Source organism: Clarias gariepinus, chromosome 3 (assembly GCF_024256425.1).
Source record: "Clarias gariepinus isolate MV-2021 ecotype Netherlands chromosome 3, CGAR_prim_01v2, whole genome shotgun sequence".
In the NCBI taxonomy this organism is placed as follows: Eukaryota; Metazoa; Chordata; class Actinopteri; order Siluriformes; family Clariidae; genus Clarias; species Clarias gariepinus.
Genome location: NC_071102.1, coordinates 24,309,739 through 24,330,723, shown reverse-complemented (window position 1 = coordinate 24,330,723; position 20,985 = coordinate 24,309,739). Strand labels below are relative to the sequence as shown.

The 20,985-nt window shown below is 38.1% G+C and overlaps 2 protein-coding genes across 2 annotated transcripts; both read right to left on the bottom strand.

The window, feature by feature from the left end:
* Nucleotides 1-356: 356 nt before the first annotated feature.
* On the bottom strand, nucleotides 357-12,049 carry vps45 (vacuolar protein sorting 45 homolog). Its single transcript, XM_053491875.1, has 15 exons — nucleotides 11,821-12,049; nucleotides 10,957-11,091; nucleotides 8,214-8,274; nucleotides 8,048-8,127; nucleotides 7,862-7,930; nucleotides 7,442-7,579; nucleotides 7,071-7,181; nucleotides 6,371-6,505; nucleotides 6,039-6,152; nucleotides 4,827-4,994; nucleotides 4,455-4,613; nucleotides 4,224-4,331; nucleotides 3,901-4,022; nucleotides 2,952-3,083; nucleotides 357-1,505 (listed from the first exon to the last, which is right to left on the bottom strand). The coding sequence occupies exons 1-15, from the start codon at nucleotides 11,911-11,913 to the stop codon at nucleotides 1,415-1,417; spliced, it is 1,716 nt and encodes a 571-aa protein (XP_053347850.1). The 5' UTR covers nucleotides 11,914-12,049; the 3' UTR covers nucleotides 357-1,414.
* A 1,582-nt stretch (nucleotides 12,050-13,631) lies between these two features.
* zgc:153441 (retinol-DH_like_SDR_c domain-containing protein) lies at nucleotides 13,632-18,347 on the bottom strand. The gene is made up of 7 exons (XM_053491878.1): nucleotides 18,169-18,347; nucleotides 17,587-17,721; nucleotides 17,282-17,473; nucleotides 15,858-16,019; nucleotides 15,575-15,694; nucleotides 15,247-15,451; nucleotides 13,632-13,926 (listed from the first exon to the last, which is right to left on the bottom strand). The coding sequence occupies exons 1-7, from the start codon at nucleotides 18,254-18,256 to the stop codon at nucleotides 13,821-13,823; spliced, it is 1,008 nt and encodes a 335-aa protein (XP_053347853.1). The 5' UTR covers nucleotides 18,257-18,347; the 3' UTR covers nucleotides 13,632-13,820.
* Between the last annotated feature and the right edge of the window lie 2,638 nt (nucleotides 18,348-20,985).

Sequence of the window (20,985 nt, the reverse complement as noted above, 5' to 3'; positions counted from 1 at the left end):
ATGGAAAACATTGTTTAAACCCTTTACAATGAAGATCTGTCAAGTTATTTGGATTTTTACATTATTGTTGAAATACACAGTCCTGAAAAAGGGACGTTTCTTTTTTTGCTGAGTATATATCTATACCGATTTAATAAAATTTTAAACTGACAGCAATTGCACACTGAATCAGAAACACTGTACAGTCTGTTTACGTCTCTTACGAGTTTACAAGTACGGGTGATTCATTCACAGCATGTTTCAATTAGTCTGTCCTTCTATTAAAAGAAGTGTTAAGTCTTCAATATTAACATTAACATACAGTACAATATATACACAAAATGTAAAATAAAAAAAAGGAAATTTACCATAAAAACTAAATGTTGATTGATTTTTTTTTTATTTTTAAAATATTTATTCTTCAGAATATCTTCAAGTATATCACACTGTACATTCACAGAGAAATCCTAAGAATAAGGACAGGGTGTCACACGAGGACAAACACACACACACACACACACACACAGTTAAATAAAAACTTATACAGGTATGTGATTCAGAATAGACTTCAACAGTCTGCAATTAAGTGTTAAAATAATTGTAAATGCCCAAATGTCCATTCAATCATTTTTTGGTATGCCATCCATGATCAGTCATTTATGTTACATACAAATCTAATTAAATCAATTTAAATGATTAGTTTGTCACCACAACTGCTAAAGGTTATTGGGGGCTAAGAATGTTTCATAGTCAATACTGAAAAGTGTTCAAGGACACATAACCATTAAACCATTAACAAAATAAAGTGTTTAATAATAATTAACGCATTAGGTCCAGTTATCTTTAAAAAAATCTGCAATTATGGTCCAGATCTGACTCTGCAAGCTGAATATGCATCTCTGTACACATGGCCATTGGAAATATTAATGTAAATGTGTAACTGCATATATGGATATAAGAAACTAATGGGATGTGGGTCACACTAACAGGGAGACAGTCCGCTGTAATACGTCATATTATCATTACATCATCTACTGTCAGTTTATTAAAATACACTGGCTGAATAGAGATTACCCTAATTATAAATTTAACCTGTAAGAACATCAGTAACTACCTTTTTAATGTACATACAGTAGATACCGCCTGTACAGTCAGATTATGTGAGGAGAGGAGCTGATTGAGTTCCTCATGCTCTCATAAAGCAGGGTAATAGGGATCACGTTAACAGACCTCATTAATCTTAAGTGTGACTCGCATGTACTGAACCAATCACCTCCTCTTGTTTTGGATCATATCAAGTCTTTCTTTGTCACACAATATGGTATGTTCTGAACACTGGAAAGAGGAATGTCTGCAATGAGTGGGATATATATGTATAAATAGCTTTCAGCTCTGAGCAGTGTATTCTATTAATAAAAGAACTATGGGTGAGTGTTCAGCGTCTGGTCGATGGACGTCCGGCTCCATGTGACCCCCTGTCTACCCCATGACTCAAACCAGCTGCTGATATCACCTCCTCCAGGAAGCTGTGGAAAAAAAGGAAAAACATTAACATGTTTTCTACAGTCAAATTGGCTCTATTGATCGGTGTGATGGGAGATGTAGCATATTTTCTGTCAACAAATCTGTAACGAGTTAATCAATCCTGACCAAGACATCTCTGAATGTATTTCTAATGAGGCATACTTGTATCTGTACAACAGGTTTAGAAATTGTACACATAACAGCTAAAAATCTAACAAAATATTACATTAACATGCTGTACTGTGCAAAAATATTGATCCTGCTAATTTTTTTTATAATTTGCTTCCAAAGAGCCAGACTTTCTTATTACTTTTTCCAAAGTGGCGCAGTGGTAAAGCGCTTGCCCTATCATCCGGAGATCGCTGGTTCGAACCCCGGGTGATGCTGTTTTCCTCTCACAGCCGGAGGCACAGAGAGAGCTGATTGGCCGAGCTCTCTCAGGGGGGTGGGATGAGAGGTGCTCCCACATTAACCACGGCTCTACAGCCAATCAGGGGCGTCTATGAGCTCGCGCACGCGGAAGGGGCGACTAGCGCTTTCCTCCGAGTGTGCTACTCCGCCCCTAACGGGCGTGAGCGAGCAGTTCAAAAAGATGCGGTCGGCTCGCGTCACGTGGTTCGGAGGAAACACGGAATAGCTTTCGCCCTCCCGACTGAGTCGTAGTAGTAGCCTTAATGTGGAAGCCTCCTAGTGACGGGGAGGAATTGGCCACGACTAGATTGGGGAGAAAATCGGGGAAAAATAATTGGACAGGACTAAATAAAAAAATTAATTTAAAAAAAGGAACATTTCTTTTAGGAATATTTTCAGTTTCTTGTTTTTGTCTCTCATTTTCAGTTTCGTCCATGTTCCTGCGCAGTTTCAGAGGAATGTTTTTGTTTGTTAAGCCGGACAGATACCTATGAATCATTCAAGCATTAAACAAAAACTAACTGAAGATGATCAGGCCCGTGATTAGTATACTGGTTGGTTGGAATAGACAAGAAGGGAAATGAGGTTGCTGCTGAGGTTGCTACATAACAAGCAATTTATAAATTGTATTTTTAGACACTTTTTACAGCATGCCACAGTGAAATCCTTGTTCTTATTTTTAATTTGATATAAAGAATAATGGGTGCCTCAAGACTAATGCACAGAACTGTAAGTTTTAAGCAAATATCACTGGTACCTTTTAGTAATCTTAATAAAAAGTGCATTTCTGCTACTCAGCCATTTATAAACCAAATCAAAGGAGTCTTCTCTCATCCAATCTGAATCCATGTTCTGAATTTTAAATGACGACTGAGCCTTCAAAATAATAAAATGTAGGCGGATGTATCAAGCACACTTATTGCATTTTACACATCATACATATCGTACCTGCCGTAAAACAGTCAAACCACGAAGTTGATGTAAGTAAAATGCCGAGGACAAGAGAACAAGGAGGAAATAGTGAAAAGCCCCCAAACCTCTTGGTGTTGTGAATTGTTGTTCCTCCAAGCACAATGCGAACCCCTGGCATGGTGCGGTTCAGATTGTATACGGTCAGTGCTTCCTCATATGTGGCTCCTCCAATAATGAACACAATGATGTCCTGAGGCCTGAGACGGAGAGACCCAAAGGGTAAGACATACAATATACAATACAGCTGTCTGCATTCATTAATGAGTAAAAGAGACTGATCGCTTATCACTTTTTCTTCAACCAACATACTGTACAAATATGAAAAATCAAAAAGCAATTGAAAAGTCCTGGGCAAGAAATTAACACAATTAAATACATTTAAAAAGAAAAAGGGCCTCAGAGTGGCGCAGTGGTAAAGTGCTCGCCCCATCATACGGAGATCGCGAGTTCTGTTACTCCGCCCCCAATGGCGCGAGCGTGAGCAAGTAGTTCGAAAAGATGAGGTCAATTGGTGTCACGTGGATCGAAGGAAACACATGATAGTCAGAGTGGTAATAGTAGCCTTAATGTGGGAGCCCCCTAGTGACGGGGAGGAATTGAACACGACTAAATTTGGGGAAAAATAATTTAAAAAAGAATAATTTCAGATATCAAGTATTTCAGGTAATCAAGATAAGGACTATTTTAGATGAATTTGTGGATGAATTTTAGATTTAAAAAAATCCAAAACCTCTCTGTGGTGTTATGATGTCAAAGACCTCCTTAAAAGCTCTTACTGAGTAATAATTCTGTCCAATAATAATTTGATTATTCCTTGAACACCAACACATGTTTACTGCTAAATTACGACGATTATGACAACTTGTTTATTAGCCAAGATGATTTTGTAATAGCTGTAGTGTCGCAATATAATATACAATGTGGTTTTGAATCATGTGACACATCTAAAGAAAATGCAGATTTTTGATTGACACAGTCGTCATTAGAGTGCTAAAGAAGGGTTGTATGAAGCACCTGTCCCGCAGAGAACTCGGTCCGAGGTACGGGAACTGACTGTCCTTCAAACGGCCTTTAATTAGCTGATCCAGGGTTTCATGCAGCAGGGGCTGGTGCTGGGTATAGACATTCTCCACTCCCTACACATGCACAGACACACACACACAATACCAATTTTTTCAGTACAAACAGAGCTCTGACGCAAATAAATACAGACGATCATAATTCTCGAGGCCACTCTGTGATAGTTTCACACAGACCACGAGTAATCTATCAATAACTCTAGATCTATAGTGAGGTTTGAAGGTCAATTTGGTGGCGTCCGGTGAATAATGATGCACCTTGAGTCCTTTAAAAAACTGTTTGGTGATGGCCACGGCATCTGTAGGAGTAATGAGATCACTTCCTCTGACCCGTTTGCCTCCATACTCGATCATGGCTTGTACCATCTGTTGTGTGGGAGGAAAAGTAGAACTAGAATGTGGTGAAAAATCTTTTGGCATGATTCATTTTAGCCTTATTTACTAGCGTGAGTGCTGTTGTAATAAACACAGTGTTTTATGAGTCATCACCTTGCGGTATTTTTCGGACACTCCTCTCCTGTTTAGTTCTTCCATGAGACTGGGTAAAATGCTGCTGCTGTGTCTCTCATAGCGCAGGGCGTATAGCATCACCAGCCGCACCGCGTCGAGTTCCGTCAGACGTGGGTTCTGCAGCATACGCCGCACATTCTGCAGGAACAGAGAAAAAAAAGAAGAAGAAAAAACACCTCAGCGACCACAAGACAAGGTTGAACAACCACAAGACAAAGCTTTATCCAAGTCTTAGTGCTCTGAGTCACTTTTGCTTCACTTTGAAGGAAACAGCCAAAAATAAAGCTCCGTGTTTTCACTTCTGCTTCATCTCCGAGTCATGTGTTAATGAGTGCGAGGAGTGCGAGCTACCTGCTGAGCGCTGGAGTGATCGTTTTGGCACGCAAGTTCCTGTTCCACCTCAGATACCTCCATGAGCTGCCTCTCGCTGACTAGACGAGACAACTCGCCCACCACTGTCACATGCTTGGACACCGTGCCTGACATCTTCTTAAACTGCGGGTAATTATCCACAAATGCCTGCAGAGAGGTGGGTGGGAGGGTTTAAGTAAAAAAAAAAAAATTTGACAAATAAAAAAAACTTACATTTTGGATGTGGTCAAAAAAAAAAAAAAAAGACTATTTTTATAAATTAAAAAAAAAGTTTAAACCCTAAATCTGACCCCAAAATGCACTGCACTGTAATTCATGCAAAAGCGTTTTCTTTGGTATGAGGACCGTAGGGTAAATACGGTAATAATTTACCATCACAAGCCGCGTTTTCCTCTACGGTTGCTTTGTTCTCTCTACAGTACTAAAAAATATATACAGTGTTAAATTTAATATGCAAATTTAGCTTTATTTATGTTAATATTTATGTCACAAAATTAGTAAATTAAAGTGAAACCTTGGATTATGAGTAACCTTGATCTGTGAGCATTTCGCAAGACATGAAAATATTTTTAATCAATTTGAACTTGATAAACAAGCAAAGTCTTGCTATACGAGTACTGTAGTACATTTACGCTTTGTCTGGCGAGCGTCACATAATCACAACTGTGCAAAAGATTCTTCTCTCTCTCTCGCTGTGGAATTGTGGGTAATCCTCTCCCATGCCCGGTCTCACCGCGCATGCGTCATTTGAATAGTCAACATCTGTGTGCGTGTGTACTGTTTACTTTAACGTTGTGACCCTGCGTGTGTGAGTAAACGTTTTTTTTAATTTTTATTTTGTGTCCAAGTGTAGTGACTGTTCTTTAATAACTGTACTGCAACAACTGCCTCCATGAAGAAAATGGTCTAAACGGCTGTAGCAAAAATCGTTTACAGATTTATTCGAAATCCTCAAAAGGAGGCGAAAGCAAGTGTCATTAGAGTGGTTCCTTGTTAAAGATGTTTTCCAATTGAATGATTAATGACTAAAAAGAAAACTTAACCTTTCTGTTCCTGTGCAGTTCCTAATGTCATGTTTACTGTTAACCGCCACCAAACAATTCCTGCTCACTGTTATGAAATAAAAATAAAGGACAGAGGTGTTCAACCAGGGCAGGTATAGCTCAAATGAAAGGAAAGCAGTGTCCTCACCTTCATGTCAGAAATAGACTCCAGTTTCTGTTGGCCTTTGGGCTTTTTCTTCTGAAAGTCCTCCATCAAGTTTTTAATGTTTGTTCCAATTTCACCAAAGTTCAGGTACAAATTCTGTTTTTAAAAAAAACGACAATTGGGGGGTGGTTCATGCCTCACTGCATGACATCATTCTAGTCAAAGATTAATAAATAATAATAAATAATGAAAACCCATTTGAAAATCTCAATAACCTCTAATCTGGTCAGTGCTAAAAATCCTACAAAATACAAACAAACATGGACAACATTTTGACAAATAAAGGTTGGAGTATTAATACATGTGATACCCACGTTGGCATAGAATTCATCATTCTCTGCAGACAGCACCACTTCTTTCAGGTCTTTATTGATGCCAGGGACTCGGGACAGATCTATTCGGTTGTTGTTGAGGCCGAGCAGCTCATGAACCATTGCCTGATAAGTCCACTAGAGGGGAGGAAGAACAAAAGAAACATAATTACGGAAGTAAACAAGGTAAGTAAGGTACAATATTAAATTATTCTGGTTTGACCCTCTAATAAAAGTATTTTACATTTATTATGGGTAACATCATTTGAACTTTGGTCTCTACTGCCCTCCAGTGGCCAAAGCCAGTAAATACAAACTAATCTAAACTGTCATGATTAACATGTGTGGTGGTAATTCAATTAAAGTAGTGAAATCTTTAACTAAAATAGAGACCAGTCAAGAATTAAAGCAAGTCTATTTAATTCTGTGTCTCCGCCAGCCAGAGGACCCTCACTGGAACCCCTCGCTGGAATAGATATGTTTATATGTACTGTACAAGTCCCCATGCTCGGCACATGTTTTCTTTCCAGATGACACTAGGAAGTAGAGGTTTGTCATCTTTATTATTTATGAAATTGTTTATCTGTGGTTGTAAATACTCTGAGGAACCGTGCACATACTGGTACAGGAATGCATTTTTTTATGCAAGTTTTCCATCAGACATGTTAAAATAATGACAAACACACACATGACGAACTCTCACCTGGTTTAGGAGGGGTGTGATCGCATCATCACTTCGGTCCAGGATGAGCAAAAGAGGCGGAACTTCGGTTTTCCTGAACTCAAATAGTTCATATTCCTTGCTGATAATTTGCTACAGGATCAAATACAGTACAAAGGTAATGCATATTATATATACAGTAATCCAGTAACCTTAAATAAATAATGATGCAAATACAAGTTCTTTTTTTGCATACTTTTTAGATTTGCTCCATCTATGGATTAATGAGGAAGACATGAGCTGACATACACAGGTCATTTGTAGGCTACTTGCAAAAGAAAGTACGTATACCACATCGACGTGTTACACTCTACGCATAAGAGGAGTGCTGCCTAATAGAGCATAAAACACACCTTAACACTTTCAGCCAGTCTCTTGGCCATGTCAGAGGAGAGCTGATAACGAATCATAGGACACTTCTTTAGGGCCAAGAGCAAAGACGTCAAACCTTGAGTGACACGTGGAAGAACACTGGGATCCCAATTCCGACCCTGAACCAAACCACATAAACACACTCATAAGTCAAAAACTGAAAAAAATTAAGGCGATGAGAAAGAAGTTATCATTAAAATGTTTGAATGAACAATAACCTAGAACCTTAAACAACAATCTTTAAAGTAGACTGTTCAATTGAACAGAGATTTTTGTTCGCGTGTGTGTGTCAGGCATTTAGTTTAGTAAAATCTATTATTAATAATAAGTCCCGATGTTCTTTCCCTATTATTTCCATGTACAAGAGGAATGCATCAGGACTGCCACATCACGTGTCCTACCCGGGATACTCCTTGTAGATTGAGGGAGAAAAGATGAGGATTCACAGCAATGAAGTCTCCATAGAACTCCTACAGAACAACATCGATTTATTACAGTGATCTGTAAATCACAACTCATAAGATGATGTGAAAACAGGTGTACGTATATCTCTATATATGTTCAGTCAGACACAGACTTGCACTGACCTGCACCTCTGCAACAACCTCCTGCTCATCAGCTTCTGCCAAGGCCTTCACTTCACTCTTACTGATGACGTTACTGAAAACTAAATAAAAAAAAAGTCACAATGATGGGAGAGTCTAGAATTACACAGACCGCGTATGAAAACAATAGATTAGGGCTATTACTCACAGATAAAGTAGACACTGTATTTGGGACGTCGCAGCTCCTGAATCAGGCACTCTACATTATCCTAAACACATAAAGCTTAGTTAAATTTGTGATTGTGATTAATGAATATGTGAGAATGTGTGCAGTACTGTGAAAAAGGTTTTAGGCAGGTGTGAAGAATTGCTGTGTAAACGCAAGTGGAACTTGTACAAGCAAGGGATTTTTTAAAGATCAGAGTCAGGTGTATAAGCAATATCATAGATAAGGTAGCTGACAAAAGTTTGGACACACCTTCTGATTCCATGGTCTCTTCTTATTTTTATTTTTTTCTACACTGTAAAACAAGGCAGAAGGCGTCCAAAATATACAATAATCTCCTACGAACAGTTGATATTGAGATGTATCTGCTACTTATGTCTCTGTAAATCCTTTATAACAGCTCTAATCTGAGGTGCTGGTAGTTAATTGGTGATTTCTGAGGCTGGTGACTCTAGCAGAGGTAAGTTTTGGTCATGCTTTCCTAGGATGGTCTTCATGAGAGCCAGTTTCAACATGGTGCATGATGGGTTTTGCAAATGCACTTGACAATACTATTCTTGCAAACACTGAATGTTACTGTGGGTTGAAATACATTAATTCACTGAAAAAAAATCAGTTGTGAATGAAAATTAAACGGTAAGAAAGAGCGAGTCACTTCCCTTTGACATCCAGTGGGATCCAGGTTCACCCACCCATCTACTTTCTGGAGAATTCTGGCCAAAAGTGGTCTTCATGGAAAAACTATGGCCCAAAAGCCATACATCTGACATGGAAACAAGGCTAAACTATGCACTAAAACATAGGAACTGGGGTGCAGAAAACTGCCAGCAGGTGCTCTGGACTGATGAGTCAAAATTTGAAATATTTGGCTGTAGCATTAGGCAGGTCTGGAGAGTGGAGCATGGTGGAGGTTTCTTGCAAGTTTGGGGATGCATTTCTGCAAATGGAGTCGGAGATTTGGTCAGGATTAATGGAGTCCTCGATGCTTAGAAATACAGGCAGATATTTTTTCCATCATGCAATACCACCAGGGAGGCTTCTGACTGGACCTAAATTTATTCTGCAGTAGGACAACAACCCAGAACAGCACACAGCTAATGTCATTAAGGTGTGCACGTTTACCTAGAAGAATTGATGGCTGATTCTAGTTTTGCAGGCAGAGGGTGGTCACACCAAATACTGATGTGATTTGGATTTCCCTTCTGTTCATTTCCTTTTTTCATTTAGTTGATAAATTAATTAATAAAAAAAACTCAAAAACTCTTAACACTATATTTGAAAGCATTCTTGCTTTAAAGCTTTTTTTCACACCTGCCTAAAACTGTATTACTGTACTGTTGTTTACTATAACATTATTACAATACTGTCTTATATTAAAAGACAGAAGTTCTAGTCATAGGACCACATGCAGCTAGAAGCAAGCTTTCTGATCACACTGTAACTTTAGATGGCCTTTCTGTTCCATCAAGTGCAACAGTAAAAGACCTCGGTGTGATTATAGGTTCCAGCCTTTCCTTTGAAGCTCATGTAGATAATATTAGCAGGAAAGCATTCTTTCACCTCAGAAATATTGCCAAGATAAGAAATATATTGTTACTAAATTATAAAAAATTAAGAAAAATTAGTTTATGCTTTTATGACCTCTAGGTTGGACTATTGTAATGCCTTACTGTTTGGTTGTTCAAATAGGTGCATAAACAAGCTTTAGCTAGTCCAGAATGCAGCATCGAGAGTCCTCACTAGAACCAGAAGATACGAGCACATCACCCCTATCTTATCTTCACTGCATTGGCTCCCTGTGAAATATCGCATTGATTTTAAAATACTACTTTGGACATATGAAGCATTAAGTGGTCACGCGCCGCAATATCTGAGTGAACTGCTAGTGTCTTACGATCCGCCACGTCTACTTCGATTAAAGTATGCAGGCTGCTTGTCAGTACCGCGTATTATGAAGGGGGCAGAGCTTTTTCTCACAAATCCCTAAAGTTATAAAATAGTCTTACCATTAATGTTTAAGTCTAGTCATAGTTAGTCCTGTCAGAGTCCCTTCTTGCACTCTGCACTAAATATATATCCACCTAATATATTGTGACTGTGACCATACCTAACTGTTATCTCTCCTACTCTTCTGCTCTCTTCTCTTTCCCTCTTCTTGTCTCTCTGTCGAGCTATACATGTCGCTCCTGAGCTGCCAGTGATCCAGACCCCCTCTGCCCTCTGGACCTGTCTGACTGTTCTGGTGCCCTTCTTCTGGTTGGAGATCTTGTCTCATGGATGCCCTGTGTGGTGTGTTTGGGACAGCTGTTCCCTGAGGATTTGTGACTTGATAGTTCAGGACTGGAATTTTCTACAGTCTACTGGAGCCTCCAATAACAAACCAGACTCCATATAAACTTATATAAAAACTGTTAAAAGCGCTGGACACATAAAATTGATTTGAATAGAACCCAGATAACAATTCAATTGCCCAACTGCCTAATAATTAACAGCCACTTCATTCCTTCATTTTCAATACCACTTTATCCATAACAATATATTCTTGCAGGGTCATGAAGAATCCCAGGAGACCGAAGTACCTGGCAAACCAATCACAGAGAAAACATGCAAACTCCACACACACAAACAATGCCGAGGTGGAAATCGAACCTGGACCCTGAAGCACTCGGTTAAATTATGTTAAGCATTCTTGATCACTAATAACATGATTCAAAAGCACAGACACCTTGGTTGGTCTCAGGAAGCAGATGGCCTTCAGGTGTTTCATGTTGTCACGGTTCTGTGAGTCTATCCTCTCAAACAGGTAGACCTCCTTTTGCAAGATCTCGGATTGTGTGTAGACCATACTCACGATGCTGGTCTATGGTCAAAAGAAAAAAGACAATTTTGTAGTAAAAACAAATTTTTACTACAATAGGATAGGATAGGATAGGATAGTACCTATTACTGCATGACTATCTGAATACACACTATATGGAGAAAAGTATTTGGCCAAAACGGCAATGACACTGTATCCAAACACATACATTTCAATATGGAGTTGGTCTCCCTTTTTTGCAGCTATACCTTCCACAGCTTCCACTTTTCTTAGAGGGATGTTCACAAGATTTTGGAGTGTTTTTGTGGTAATTCGTGTCCCTTCATTCTGTAGAGCATTTATGAGGTCAGGCACTGATGTTGGACGAGAAGGCCTGGCTCGCAATCTCAGGTTCCAGTTCATCACAAACAAACAGACAGAACTCAGTCATGTTTCAATAGAAAAGGGCCTTTCCCAAACTGTTGCCACAAATTTGAAAGGACAGTATTGTCTAAGATGTGTCGGTATGCTGAAGAATTAAGACTGTGCTTTACTGGGGATGGATTGAAACACCCCAATTGATAATTAATAGGTTTGGCCAAGTACTTTTGTCCATATGGTGTATTCTGAGCCCACATAAACAGAAGAAGTTAAACACTGGTATCTTGCAATACAACAGCACATGAACTATTAACGTTACTAATAATTGTAGTATTTGTAACCAATGACAATGTCATGACGGGATCTCGTGCATGTTGGAATATAATAATAAATACATTACGGTTTTCTTACCGTTTCTTTATCCATGAGCAAAACCTTCATTCCTGGTCCGCTGCTTTCTATCATTTTAGTCACATACTGCTTGACAGCCAAAGTCACGTTCATTTTGTCAACAATGAAATCCTTTACAACGTCTATTTAACCGAAATTCCTGCCGAATTTCCAGCTATTATGTTAAACTAGTTAACGTACACAGCGTATCTGATGATTTTGTTGACAATGGAAGAAAAACCTCAACGTATCGCCCGTGAGCGGATTACTTCCGGTTTATAGAACAAACTGATCTGAGACCCGTTAATAAACCGATCAGAGTAAACGGTTTTACGGAAATCCTCAACGTCACAACTGATCTTGATTCAGCTCATAAGCGAGCAAAAGGCTATCCCAGAATGCAACGCGTCACTGCCGCACAAAGCAAATATAACGCCATAGTGGTAAGGTACGAGAGCGATTACTAAGGGGTCCAAGCTAGTGAAGGGAAGTTTGAATCATTTTAGTGACTCGGTTCTTTGAATCTTTTTTTGAACGAACCTTTTTTTTTAGTCATTTAGTTCTAAAATGTTACATTTTCAAAAAACAGACCCCTAATACGTCTACATACACACATTTTGGCTCTAATTCTAGTAATGAAAATATTACAATGCAGCTAAGGACATATTGTAATAAATACAATGAGTCGCTCACCTCATATCTTTTTGTCTGAGTTGTTCGTTATTTTAAATCTGTTGCACTGCATAGCGTCTATGGGAGTCGAACGACTCGGGGGAGAAGAGTCATTGAATCGCTCAATTCTGTTTCCTGTACATAACCTATTTTTTTGCCTGTCTGTTTCCTGTACATAACCTGTTTTGCGATTATTTTCGCATGCGCGCCCAGTATAAAAATTAACGAATCCCTCTCCAAGACTCTCTTCTGTGTCATGTTAAAGATTTGTTCAAAAAGAACGAATCGTTCATGAACGACCCATCACTAGTCCAAGCACCATTTATTGAAAATCCTCTTGCTTTGAATCCATCCATCCAAGAACCTCTGTAACTAGGTACTGTGGAGACCAATGGTGATTAGCATTGTATCTATTCCCATTGTTACAACCGTACTAGGACCTCCACTAAACATTCACAAACGCAGTCACACATTACAGGCAATTTCAGGCGATTAGCCTCATTTGTATGTTTTTGGAGTGTGGGAGGAAACCGGAGAACCTAGAGAAAATTCACCAAGCATTGGGAGAACATGCAAATTCCATGCATACAGACCCCGAGGCAGCAATCGAACCCTCGACCCTGGAGGTGCGAGGCCACAGTGCTAACCGCTATGCCATTGTGCTGCCACACACAGATTAGATTGAACTCAACATTTCAGGAGGATTTTTTCAAATATTATACAAGTGTTACGTTGTACAAATCGCCCAAAACAAAGTAAGCCGACTAATAACTCGACATTACATTTAATGACCAAGCTACAGAACATTTGTTTTGACAGCCTTTCTGTTTCATGCACCGTAAAAATACAACTAAATCAATGGACATAAAATTCATCCCGTGTCTTTTATTTTTTATATGCATGCCAAAGAAACATTAAAATTAATTACACAGGAGTGAATATTTAATACATTAATTATGCTGCATTTGACCCCTCAAACTAATTAATTAATACATTTATTATTAAGACAGCATATTACTGTATAAATTATTAATGATTATTTAATATTATTTCATAAATAGGATACATTTCATAACTATAGAGAAAACAATAGAAAAGTATTATGCGTTTAAGACAGTGAACCCAGACACTCTCACATTTCCTTGAAGTTTATTCAACCAAATAAGTGTTATGTTTTATTTAATTGTACAGGAAATATTATTAATAGTAGAAACAGAGAAGCAAGATTTTTAAGACAAAACTTATGTTAGAAACAAAGCAAAAATAAACTACAGCAGTTTGATGGTGATGGAAGACTACTGGCTCGACCCTGGCTTCTTCTTCTTTGTTGCAATCGATCCTTGCTGATGTCAGTTATCTCCTTTGTAGCCAACCATCTGAGTACTCATATTCCAAAGTTTGACTGCAGCAACATCATCCTTACCCTCCGGTTTTGGCTCCTTTAGCTTACAATCACTGACACAAACAGTAATCATGTCATAATTGTGTCAAATTCCCATTATTGATGCTTGATATGATGAAGTGTTGGTGAAACACAGATCTCTCGATACATAGCACTGGTATTTAATCATAACGCATCTCATTTATACAGTACGCGGTGTGTTATACAGTGGAACCTCGGATTACAAGCTTAATTCGTTCCGGAAGCGGGCTCGTATTCCAAAACACTCATAAACCAAATTTAATTTTCCCTTAGGAAATAATAGAAACTTAAATTATTCGTTCTACAGCCCAAAAAAATAAATACATAAATATAATTAATACAAAATATAAAGTAAAAATAAAACAAATTAACCTGTACTTTACCTTAAAAAAAATTTTAAAAAATAAATCCTGACAGATAAGTGTTTCCGTTTGTGCACGCAGGGTGGGTGTGTGTAAAATGTGCGTGCACACACACACACACACACATTAACGGATAGACCGTTTTTAAAACCGTTTAAAAATTAGCAAGGAACATTCCTAGTCACACTCACGTGAGCGCATACTAACAGGATCACTGCTGTAATTAAAACACAACAACAAAAAACAAATTAAACAGCTCCTCACCTTTGAAAACAATCGTGACAGAGAGGAGTTTGTGTGTTTGTTTGGCAACCTGAGAGAAGGGAGGCTGAAGGGGGGCTCGCTCGCGTTTACAGCCCCCTTCTCTCAGGTTGCAAAGACACAAGCTGTCAACACAGACACAAACACACGCACACTCAAAAACACTGCAAGCACTAAGACCCAGCAGGGAAGACGATAGGTCTCGGCTTTACAGCTCCCCTCCTCTCAGGTTGCCAAACAAACACACAAACTCTTCTCTGTCGCGACTGTTTTCAAAGGTGAGGAGCCGTTTAATTCGTTGTTTTTTTTTTTACATTACAGTAGTGATCCCGTTAGTATGCGCTCACGCGACTGTGACTAGCGATGTTTCTTGCTAATTTTTAAACTGTTAATATGTGTGTGTGTGTGTCACCCAGCAGGACAGCAATTACCTACAATTCCGCTGCAAGAGAGAAAAAAAACGTTAGCTCACTTGTGATGACGTGTCGCTCGGTGTCAAAACAAGAGGCGCATGCGTGAAACATAATACTCGGTGCTCGTAAACTAAGACAATGCTCGTTTTTCAAGTCAAAAATTATTAAAAATGGTTGCTCGTCTTGCGGAACACTCGTAAACCACGTTATTCGTAATCCGAGGTTCTACTGTATGTCTAACTTATATTTTAACTTCATATCACATATTTGTAGTTCTATCAGATATTCATACACTGGGGAATGATCATATACCCACCTAAAGTAGCAACCACTATATTTTTCCAGCCCCTCAGTAACAGCACAGTAGATAGAGGTCTGAGCTCCCTGCTTAGGGGTTTTCATCAGGAGAATGGCAGGAAGGGTTAAAAAGGTGGTGAGAACAGGGTGACTTGTTTTTACATGCCGGCCCAATTCAGTGTAGATTACTCCAGGATGCAGAGAATATACTGATACCCCGGAACCTGATCAAACACAAGACAAAAACAAGCCAAGAAAAATAATATATAAATAAAAACTTATGAGTCAATACTTATATGATATACAGTATATACATATTTAATATCCAGAAGTCAGTGTCTTCAAACCTTTGATTCGACGTGCCAGCTCTCTGATGAAAAGAATGTTTGCAAGTTTGCTCTGCTTGTAGCTAATCAAGGGACTATATGGTGTATTGACGAAGTTGATATCGTCAAAGTGGATCTTCCCTTGAGGATAAAAACGGAAGTCAATAACTTCAAATTTGTTAACATACATTTGATAACTTATAACACAAATTACTTAAGAATATTATTTAAAATTTTATTTCTTAACATCAACAAAAAAAAAAAGAATAGTAAATGTAGGCTGGGTGTAACATGTAGGGCCTACCTCCTTCATAAGCAATACTGGCTACAGTGACTACACGGCTAGGGGCAGAGGTCTTCAGCTTGTCCAGGAGCAAAACCGTCAGGAGAAAATGGGCCAAATGATTGACAGCAAATTGAGTTTCATACCCATCCACTGTTAGACTGTGAGGACACATCATCACTCCTAAAGGAATAATAGTTCAAAATTCACTCATATATATTTGTATTCAATTCAATATTACAAATTATTATTATTTTTTTTGATAAAATATAATGGTTCGATTTAAAAGTGTAAATCTGTAGTAAATTAATAAACTTACAGTCAAGATTTGGTTACACTTGTTGGTTCCCTTCCATTAAATAAAAAAAAGGTCACTGAAATTATTTAAAACTGGCAAAGGTAATTATAATAAATAAATTAATGAACATTGTCTAATGAAAGTCTTGACCTTTGTTTTTTGTGGTCATTGTAATTCAAAAGAGTAATAAAAAAAAATCATGAAACTGGTCTGGACAAAAATTATGGGATCCATAACCTAATATTTTTTGCACAACCTTTGGAGGCAATCATTGCAATCAAGTGATTTCTGTAGCTGTTAATGAGATTTCTGCACCTGTCAACAGTTAGTTTGAGCAAATTGCTCCAGCTGTCTCAGGTGTATTGGGGGACTTCTCAAGATTGCATGTTTCAGCTTATCCACAGATGTTTAATATTACTTAGATCAGGGCTCATTGAAAACCACTTTGGTATAGTCCAGTGTTTTATTCTTGCTCCTGGGTGTTTCTAGCAAAGCAGCCCTGTAATATAACCAAGCCTCTACATGTTTTACAGTTGGTGCTGTGTTCTTTTTTTTGAAAACATTGTATACAGCTATATGTGAATATACAGTTGATGTGATTTGCCAGAAATCTCCCGTTTTGTCTCATCTGTCCAAAGGACATTCTCCCAGAAGCATTGTTGCTTTTCAATATACATTTTGGCAAATTCCACTCTTACAGGACACACTTAACATGTCACTATGGTTAAATTATTTTCAATCTTTTCCAGATATGTGGATGAATTTATCTATGCCAGTTTATTATTATTATTATTATTATTATTATTATTATTATTATTATTATGTTGAGTCACAATTTAAAATAATGATATTCATTAGTTGGTGTTCACTGCATTATTTATTACTACTTTTGTCAGTTTTGAGTTATTCCAGTGACCATTCTGAGTTTTTTTTATTTTTTTATGGAAGGGTACCAACAAATTAATCCAAATGTATATGAACAACCATGAATTTTTCAATAACTACAGTGAAATAAATCAAAAAGGTATGCAATTACAAAAGTGAGGGATAAAAATGTTCTTGTACATTGCATACCTTGCAAAATCTCCTTTTTATAAGTCATGACGACTCAGAGATATTTCAGCACAGAATAAGTGAATGGTCTAACCAGCATTGTTAATAAGTATATCCAATCGATCTTCCGTGGCGTTGTATTCCTGTGCAAACTGTCGTACCGAGGAGAAGGAGGCCAAATCCAAATGCCGGACCACCACGTTACCATTTCCTGTGGAGCAGCGTAGCTCTCCTGCAGCTTTCTCTGCTCTTGGGAGATCTCGACAAGCCATCACCACACGTGCTCCTAAATTGCATCAGAGACCTGAGGGACTATTGGTATCTCTATATACTGTAGTTCTTAACTGCACATGTGCATATAAATAATGATGTAATGGTGGTTACTAGACATGTTTCTACCTCTCTTAGCCATGTCCTGTGCTGTCTCTTTTCCAATTCCAGTGTTGGCACCAGTGATAAGAACAGTCTTGCCATCTAAACGCACACGACTGTAGCAAACTCCACCTGCAAGCCACTTTCTCAACACGACCAGACCTGTTTTTATTAAACATAATTTCTTTATTTATTTAAGAGTGATTTAACATGAATACAACAACAAACAGTTTTTTGATTGTGTAAAGGCGCTTTGCGACAATGTCAGTTGTTAAAAGCACTATAAGAATAAAATTTAATTTAATTCAATTAAATATTTTGGACATAGACCTGCTTATTCAGAGTTTAGTAGTGCATTATATCGCAGTAAAAGTTATTGTTTAATTCCCTGCTCAAAGTCCAATTGAATCTAGTTTCATAAAGCCACCCCACCAGATTAGCTTCAATAATCACCAGGAAATTCAAGATTTACCTTCAGATTTGAATAAATACTTATAGTCAACAGCACTTGAACAGTTTAATAGAGCCTAAATTATTTATTTTGATCATTTTAGATTGATAAAAACAAATAATAGCATACAATGACATGAGAGTATTTATATAACTTACTAATGACTGTAGCTGCAGTTATAGTCCCATATTTAGCCATAGGATTCATGTCGTCCCACAGGTTAAAAATAGAGACGTATAGATTCATGTTATATGCAGAGAGAAGATCTCAGTATTTCCCAGAAAAAAGACTCAACTTCCCAAATCTTGCCTGCTGATGCCATGCACTATCCAAACTGTGATATTACAACCTTGCACAATGTGTAAATACGTCCAATCTCCTCCCACATGGGCAGGGTGAAGGTTTTATAAGCAGATTAGACTAAGCATGGCTTAAAGTCATGCCAGAAAAACAATATACTAAGGAAAATAGAAATTGATATGTAACCAGGTTCTGTTAAGTCACATGTACTGCAAATATTCTAGCGAAATATATTTTATTAGATACACCTACTTGGTATCTACACTAACTGGACATTGGTTATTTGGACAAGATGGGAGTTGTGAAGGCACTTTTTAATATGCTGAATTCTTACAATTCTAAGCAGCTGGATTTTTTTTTATAGAAGTGTACAGACTGGCTATGGAGCTGAAGCCCTGTAGGAACCTATGGTAGAAATTGTCAATCCCCTATATCTTTGCAATTCTATAAGAGTGGTGTGGACAGGCCATTCTGTGATTGTGGCAAATCTACTTAAATCTAATCTACTGATCTACAGCCACCCTTTGTGGGCTAATGACCTAGTAAGAATTTAGGAATTAAAGTGTCATGACATGAAGCTAATTTTTTTTTAGCTTAACATAAAATTTATTTTAGGGCAGAGGTGGCAGTGATATGCGTGAAAAAACAACAACAAACATTTCACAGTATTTTAAATGAAATATGTTTATATGACAAATAATTTCAACTTAATATTAACAATCAAAAAGCTCTGATACCATTTGCTTGATGTAATTTGCATGAGCCTCTAGCTAATGAGAGTAGATCAGTATGTCATCAATGTAAGTTATTATGAATTTCCTCAACATATTTCTGAGTATGCAATTTATTTGGCACAAAAAAAAATTGAAGTGGTGCCAAAGGGCACATATGGCATGACTCAGCACTCACAGTGGCCTGAAGTGGTGCTAAAAAACATTTTTCACTCATTGCACTCTCTGGTGCACTGCATAGGGCTAACTTGGTAAATACTGGAGCTGAATTTTTCTATGCTTTAGTTGGGCTCCCAATAGTCAATACAAGGGCAGAGTCCTCCTGAGAACACAAAAATACCCAGCAATTGCAGGAAATGTGGAGGAGCAGATCCGTAGGGAGTGTTATAATAGCAGTCTGAATTTGTTGAACTTGGAAATGGTATCTTAGTCTTTGCTATCATTTTTGCTCTGGGGCTGTGGGACCACTGTTTACCACTCCGGCAGGGGCTTGCTTGTATGGTGGTTTGGGAGAACTTCCCTTGGCATGCAAAAACTTGTCCTAATTTTTCATTATAACATGAATCACTAGATATTAAAGTTAACAAAAATATCGTATGCAAGGTTAACAAACATAAGTGTTCTATTCACCCTATTTTACCAAGTACTTAATAAAAAATCCGGTTTCCTCCCACAGTCCAAAGACATGTATGTTAGTCTAATTGGTGTTCCCAAATTGCCCGTAGTGTGTATGTATGTGTGTGTGCCTGGCGATGGATTGGCACCCCGCCTTGTGCCCCTAAGCCACCTGGGATAAGCTCCAGGTCCCCGCGACCCTGAATACAGGATAAAGCGGTACAGACGATGAGTGAGTGATTTCTTACAGAATTTTTTTTTATATTTCTGTAAAACTGCACAGTGCAGAATATATTTAACAGTGTTATAAATGATCTGTAGTTAATTCTGTGGCGTTTCATAGTGTGAGTGATTTTAAAATTATGGCGTCCCTCTGGTGCCATTGGACGAAAAAAAATGGTATAATGCATGGCCATGAGATACTATGTTGTGACCACAACTTAATAACGCATAGAGACAAGATATTTAAATGAATAGCGACTACTTGCTAAAGAATGGGAACAAAATAGTATAATGTGTGGCCAAAAGATACCTTGTTGTAACCAGAACTTAATAATGAGTGGAGACGAAATTGTTTAATTAGTGGCCAGAACTTGCTAAGGCATGGGAACAAAATAATATAACCATAGTATAATACCCAGTACTTGCTAAGGCGTGGGCACTAAATAGTATAAAGAGCAGCCATGAGATAATATGCTGAGGCCACAACTTAATAATGTGTAGAGACGAAATAGTTTAATGCGTGGCCATTACTTGCTAAAACGTGGAAACAAAATAAAGCATGGCCACAAGTTCCTTTGTTGTGGCCGCAGCATAATAACAACTTAATGTGGAAACAAAATAGTTGTTTTATTTTTCCCCTCATTTCCCTCAAAATCAGACCCATATCTGATTTTCTTATGACAGTCTAAACAGCACAAATCCAATAGCTCCTTCTTTTTAATATTTTTCTTCTTAGCACTTCGTTATTTAAGCTTCAATTGCACATTAACTTAAAAATCACTAAATGCCTACTATCACAAGCCGCATCCGTTTTTATTTCTGCACAGTGCGCTGTGTCTGATGTCACATCTTTTTCTGTACATGCGGGTCACTTCAGGGCCGTATACGGTTTACATGTGAGACTGATGCCAGTCGCATTTAAATGACAACGTACACAACAGCAAAAAATCCGATCTGAGCATTAAGACCTGCAGTGTAAACTAAGTTCATGTGACTCTTATCACCCCCCCCCCCCCCCGAGAGAGCTACAGCATCACCAGGGATTCGAACTCGCGATCTCGCAAGCACTTAACCGCTGTGTCACTCAGGGGTATAAACAACATAGCT